Source organism: Globicephala melas, chromosome 1 (genome assembly GCF_963455315.2).
Source record: "Globicephala melas chromosome 1, mGloMel1.2, whole genome shotgun sequence".
Classification (NCBI taxonomy): Eukaryota; Metazoa; Chordata; class Mammalia; order Artiodactyla; family Delphinidae; genus Globicephala; species Globicephala melas.
This window is the reverse complement of record NC_083314.1, coordinates 152,718,807-152,725,246: the sequence shown is the minus strand read 5'-3', so window position 1 is coordinate 152,725,246 and position 6,440 is coordinate 152,718,807. Positions and strand designations below refer to the sequence as shown.

The following is a 6,440-nucleotide window of genomic DNA, read 5'->3' as shown; positions in this document are numbered from 1 at the left end:
CTGCATTGGCAGGCGGATTCTTAACCACTGAGCCACCAGGGGAGTCCCTACAGGGTTATCTTTATTTTTAACCCAACTGGTCTGTTCCACCCACTGAATATCACCTATATTTTATTCCCTCCATGTCCTCTGCTTCCCTACATTCAGGTCCTTCCGGTGGGAGTTCCCCAATCCAAGCAGCTCCTCAGCCTCTAATTATCTATCTCTAAAGCCTTGTTCTCCTTCCCTCCAGCCTAAGAGGAATTGATCTTTCTCCCCTAGACTGAAAAAGCTGCCTGTGTTTTCTATCCCCTTTCTTCCTGGGCAAGGTGCTTGTTCTACCCTCTTCCATCTCCTCTGGCTCTTCACCTTCAAAGATGCATAGTCATCTTGATGCTGGCATTCCCTCCAGCTCCCATGCACTACCCTCTTTTTCACTCCCAAATTTCTTATACAAGTAGCCCATGCTTGCTGCCTCCACATTCTCCCCACCCTTCTTTCTGCAACCCCTTCCAAACAGAACCCAAGCACCGCCTCACCTGATCCCTTTCTCTCCAAGGTCACCGAAGATTTGTTTCCCAATAGCCAACTCTGACCTTTTCTGTCATCACTCTATTTGACCATTTTGTATCATATTAGAATCCCTCCAACTTCAAGGTCCATGTCACTTATAATCTCCACTGGCTTCTTTCATTCCTTTATTTTTAAATGTTCAAATTCCCTGAAGTTGTACTCTCATTTACCCTGTTGTTCTTTTCCTCTACAGTGACCCTTACACCAGAAGCTGCAAACTGCTCGCTATGTTCTGCCCTCAGAAATGTTTTGTTTGGCCCTTACCTGCACAGAAACTCTCACTGACTTCACAATGCCTGGCAGATAAAGTCCAAATTCCTTAGCTTAACACTGAAGGCCCTGAGCAGCCTGACCTTTCTATGTCCTCTGGGGTTCAGGGACTCCCCATTTCCAACCCCAGGTTATCTAACTCCTTGTTTTCCAAAGTAATTGGAAAGAGACAGCATGAATGCTTCAAAATTAAAAATAATAACAATATCATTTGGGTTAAAGGCCCCCAAATTTTCTCTGTCATCATCAGAGTTGATCTTAGGCTAATGATTGAAAACGCGATTTTTTCTAGCCTCTCACTGGGGCAGTGTAGCATATGGTTAGATTGCTGAGGTTCGTTAGATAGTTTGGCTCCACTAATTACTATGGCCTGTATGCCTTTGGGCAAGTTTCAAACCTTTCCCTGACCAGGTTTCTTTTTTTGTAAAAAGGGAATAAAGCATCTGCTTTATGGGGTTAAGGATTAAACGCAGTAATGTATGTAAACTGTTTAAATACCGCAGTTAGCAGATGGCCAGTAAATGGTACCCATGATTATTTTTATTATTGTTGCTTCACCTCTAAGCATATCATACAATTCACTGAAGTCATTATTAGAGCACGGATTGAATGGGAGTCAGGCCTGGACTCCTAACAACATGGGACCTCGGGCAAATCCTTTCTTGGGCGGCGGTTTCTTCACCTGTAAAATATGGGTATGTTGCTGGGATGCGGAGGGTGCACCATGTGCAGATTAGACTAGCGGATCTCTAAAATTCCTGACATCTCTAAAGCCCCATGGGGGTGAGCCCCTGTTTCCCTCGCAGGGCAGTCCAATCTTATCTCCCAGATAGGCAGATCTGAATCCTGAATCCTGATCTTTTTTCTTGACCATAAGGAATTCACCCCTCTTTCAGCCTCATTTTCCTTGTTTGTAAAACAACAACAAACAAAACAGTTTTTAAAAACAAACAAATGAGCACCTTCTTTCCTATCAGTGTTTCCGCAGGCACTAAGCTAACAGTGGACGCTCCCGCCTTCTTTCTGCTTCTAAGCTGCTCAATCAACTCCTGCCCCCGCCTCCCTGCCCGCGGACCGGCTGGCCGGCCAGCCACTGCATGTAACCTCCTCTAAAAAGGCTCAAGTGCTTTAGGTCATTACGCCGAGTCCTGCACTTTGTATCATAAACACGATCCACAAGCAGAGTTAAGCGTGAAGGGCGGGTGCGGGGAGGCTGAGGAATGAATGGAAGCGACTGGGGAATGCACGCAGTTCAGGCCCCGCCCCCAGACGCGACGCGACGCGACGCGCCCCGCCCCGCCCAGCCCAGCCCCGCTTTCCGACACCTGGTGGCGCAGGACCTGCCTTTGCCTCTCTCCCAGCCTTCAAACCCCGCTCCACTGCTGGACTCCCGTGAGATCTGCGACTTGCCCCGGAAGACCCGCCCCCTGTGCCGTGGAGGCCAATGGGCAAGGGCGACAGTTGCGACGGTTGGGTTTTGAAGGAGCCAATGAGTGCTCGGAGCGGAGAGTTTAAGAAGCGTAAATCCGCACTGCTAAGGCCGGTCTGGAATCGGAGTCTGCTTTGAGCTGACGGTGAGAGGCGGCTGGGCCGAGCGAACCGGGGTGAGGCCGCGGCCGGGGGTGCCGGGCTGGGGGGGCTGCGGCCGGGGGTGGCCCTGTGTGGTCGGCTGTCCCAGAGCACGGTCGCCTTCCTTCCTCCGGGGCTCAGCGGGTAACCCTCCCCCTCCAGACACTCCCATGGCCCAGTTCGTGTTCGAGAGTGACCTGCACTCGCTGCTGCAGCTGGATACACCCATCCCCAATGCACCCCCTGCGCGCTGGCAGCGCAAGGCGAAGGAAGCCGCGGGGCCGGCCCCCTCGCCTATGCGGGCAGCCAACCGATCCCACAGTGCCGGCAGGACCCCGGGCCGAACTCCCGGTCAGTAGGGTGCGGCGGGACGCGGTCAGGAAGAGGGGAGGGCTGAGAACAGCCTTCACGACTGCTCCCATGGGAGCCTGTTGTGACAGTCTGACTTCCCTCTCCCTGCCCCAGGCAAATCGAGCTCCAAGAATCAGACCACTCCCAGCAAACCTGGCGGTGACCGCTATATCCCCCATCGCAGTGCTTCCCAGATGGAGGTCGCTAGCTTCCTCCTGAGCAAGGAGAACCAGCCCGAAGACAGTCAGACGCCCACCAAGAAGGTATGTGTCCCAGGGGGACTTAAGGCAAAAACCGATCTGTATAATCTGGATGATACCACCACCTCACCACCACGCTTACGTGCCAGGAACATCAGAAAGCATGGGCTTTGAACCTGAACGGTTTTGATGTGGAGGAAGCCAAGATCCTTCGGCTCAGTGGAAAACCACAAAATGCCCCAGAGGGTAAGACCTGAAGTTTTCAGCTCTTGGAGGGAGGTGTCATTCCATCCCGAGGGCTCGGGATAGATGAGATGGCTCTTCCCACCTAAGACTGAGGGGAGTGAAGGTGCTTCTCTGGCCTTCCTGGTTAGGGGCAGGGGGAGGTGTCAATTCTCCCAGTGTCTAGACCTACTGCGTTGCTACAGGTTACCAGAACAGACTGAAAGTACTCTATAGCCAGAAGGCCACGCCCAGCTCCAGCAGGAAGACCTGCCGTTACATTCCTTCCCTGCCAGACCGGATCCTGGACGCCCCTGAAATCCGGAATGACTACTGTAAGTGCAGCCTTCTCCCTGACCGGTGGATGGAGAAAAAGGGAGAGAGAGGGACTAGGCAAACTAGAAAGCTCATGCTCTTCCCTTCCCCCTCTGGCAGACCTGAACCTTGTGGATTGGAGCTCTGGGAATGTACTGGCTGTGGCTTTGGACAACAGTGTGTACTTGTGGAGTGCTAGCTCTGGTGACATCCTGCAGCTGCTCCAATTGGAGCAGCCTGGGGACTATATATCTTCTGTGGCCTGGATCAAAGAGGGCAACTACCTGGCTGTGGGCACCAGCAGTGCTGAGGTGCAGGTGAGACTTGTCCCTGTGCTGCAGCTCTATTGTTCCCCAGAACAAGACCCCCAGGGGTCTTGCCCAGCAGGAGGATGTTAATGCCAAGTCCTGATCTTCATGGTCTTCTCTCTCTGTAGCTATGGGATGTGCAACAGCAGAAACGGCTTCGAAACATGACCAGTCATTCTGCCCGAGTGGGCTCCCTCTGTTGGAATAGCTATATCCTGTCCAGGTTAGTGGTTTTTGCTAGTCTGTTACAAAATCAGTCTATGATTTTGGCCCCCTCTCCCCGGACTGTACACCTCTGAACTGAAGCAGCTCTGGCCTGCTGGTGGCGTTTGGCACTGCTATAGGACCTGATTCCCTTCTTCCCTCCTGCAGTGGCTCACGCTCTGGCCACATCCACCACCATGATGTTAGGGTAGCAGAACACCATGTGGCCACATTGAGTGGCCACAGCCAGGAAGTGTGTGGGCTGCGCTGGGCCCCAGATGGACGACATTTAGCCAGTGGCGGCAACGATAACTTGGTCAACGTGTGGCCTAGTGCTCCTGGAGAAGGTGGCTGGGTTCCTCTGCAGACATTCACCCAGCATCAAGGGGCTGTCAAGGTGAGAGTGGGGCTGGGCTGGGCTGGGCCTCTGCAGACTCTCACTCAGAACCTCTGGGGACAGGGGATGGTGGCATTGGACTGGGTTAATCTGTGAGCCCTATAGCTCTGTGTCTAGCTCTAGTACCTGCTGACCCCAACTTTTTATCACACCTAGGCTGTAGCTTGGTGTCCCTGGCAGCCCAATGTCCTGGCAACTGGAGGGGGCACAAGTGATCGACACATTCGTATCTGGAACGTCTGCTCTGGGGCCTGTCTGAGTGCTGTGGATGCCCATTCCCAGGTAGTCTTCCTTATTCCAGCCTCTCACTCCCAGATGCGTTCTTAATTCTATATAGCCTTCTGGGCAACCATGTCCCCTCCAGTGGCTTCACCGATGCTATACCCTGATGGTTTCCAAACTTCTAACTCAGCTCTCACTCATGAGCTCCAGACCCACATTTCCAACAGTCCACAGAGAGCTTGTCTCTAACGCCACGTGCTATAGGTGGCGCCACCCTAATATGTCCCAAATTAAACTTGTCACTTCTCCTTGGCTCCCTGAAATGCATTCCTCATCCTCCTATGTTGTTGTGAGGGACACCACTCAGAAATCTGAAAAGCCTAGAATCTTTCATCCTCCCCACCTAGTCACCAAGACGTCTCAGTTTTACCTCAGAATATGATTTACACGTGTCCCCTCCCCTCAGCCTCATCCTTCTCCCCAGTGGAGGCTCACAGCACTGGTCTTTTCATATCTCTTCCAGTCTGTCCTCTACACTGGTCTGGGTGGTCTGTTTCTGTCCTCTTTAAACCCTGCAAGGGCTCCCTATCACCTACAGTATATAATCCAAATGCTTCAGAATGATATTTGAGGCCCTTGCTGGTGTGTCTCCCTGCAAGCACTGCAGCTTCCTCTTGCCACCCCCTTGCCCAGCACATGCAGCCTTCATTCTAACCTTGGGCTCAGGTTCAAATTCTGCCTCTGCCTCCTACTAACTTAACTTGCATGTGATCTTAAGCAACTCGCTGAACTTCCTTCTGCTTGATTCCTGATCTGTAAAGTGAATAACAGTTATAACTCTCAAAAGGCTTTTGTAAGGACTACAGTCATTCAAGTCTGAGTCCGTAGCACCTGGTAGGGTGGCTAACACCACGGTGGACTTGGTTCTGATTTGAGTAGTGTTGGCTCTATGTACGTCATGCCCATGCCATTCCCTCTCCACAGGTGTGCTCCATCCTCTGGTCTCCCCACTACAAGGAGCTCATCTCAGGCCATGGCTTTGCCCAGAACCAGCTGGTTATTTGGAAGTACCCAACCATGGCCAAGGTGGCTGAGCTGAAAGGTAGGTGCTAAGTGACAGAAACCAGAAACAAAAGGGCACGTATTGTATGACTATTTATATGAAATGTCCAGAAGAGGCAAATGCAGAGAGGGAGAAAACAGATTAATGGTTGCTAGAGGCTGAGGGGAGAGGGTAATGAGGACTTTCTTTATGGAGTGATGAAAACATTCTGGAATTACTGTTGTGATGGTTGCACAACTCTGAATATACTAGGAACCAATGAACTGTACACTTTAAAAGGATGAACTTTATAGTGTGTGAATTGTTAATTATCTCAGACTGTTCTAAACAAGCTCTCAGAATTGGAAGGCTGTAGGCATCTACCTTCATTTGCACTGCTCTCACTTTCTCCCTCCTCATGCCCCAGGTCACACAGCCCGGGTCCTTAGTCTGACCATGAGCCCAGATGGGGCTACAGTGGCATCAGCAGCAGCAGATGAGACCCTGCGGCTGTGGCGCTGCTTTGAGCTGGACGCTGCCCGGCGGCGGGAGCGGGAGAAGGCCAGCGCAGCCAAAAGCAGCCTCATCCACCAAGGCATCCGTTAAGGACCAGCTCGGCTCAGTTTTTTGCGTGTTTTTTTGTTTTTTTTTTTTTTTACTTTTCTAATAAAGTCACGTCTCCCTCTTCGCCTGGCATGACCTCTGTTCCAGCAGCCTTCCCCGGGGCTCCTCTCTACTGTGATCAGAGAGCTAGAAACATCCATCGTGTGGGCACCTTGACCATCCCT

The 6,440-nt window shown here is 51.8% G+C and overlaps 1 protein-coding gene across 3 annotated transcripts; it reads left to right on the top strand.

The window, feature by feature from the left end:
* Window positions 1-2,228: 2,228 nt before the first annotated feature.
* CDC20 (cell division cycle 20) lies at window positions 2,229-6,357 on the top strand. 3 transcript variants are annotated; one of them, XM_030866738.3, is made up of 11 exons: window positions 2,229-2,396; window positions 2,554-2,742; window positions 2,857-3,005; window positions 3,092-3,188; window positions 3,371-3,499; window positions 3,600-3,796; window positions 3,916-4,010; window positions 4,160-4,388; window positions 4,545-4,670; window positions 5,595-5,712; window positions 6,080-6,357. In XM_030866738.3, exons 2-11 carry the CDS (start codon window positions 2,562-2,564, stop codon window positions 6,256-6,258), a joined length of 1,500 nt encoding a protein of 499 aa, XP_030722598.1. In that variant the 5' UTR covers window positions 2,229-2,396; window positions 2,554-2,561; the 3' UTR covers window positions 6,259-6,357. The 3 variants fall into 3 exon arrangements, with proteins under 3 accessions (XP_030722598.1, XP_030722607.1, XP_060162612.1); XM_030866747.3 differs by having other exon boundaries at window positions 2,229-2,426; XM_060306629.2 differs by lacking the exon at window positions 2,554-2,742.
* The last annotated feature ends 83 nt before the right edge of the window (window positions 6,358-6,440 follow it).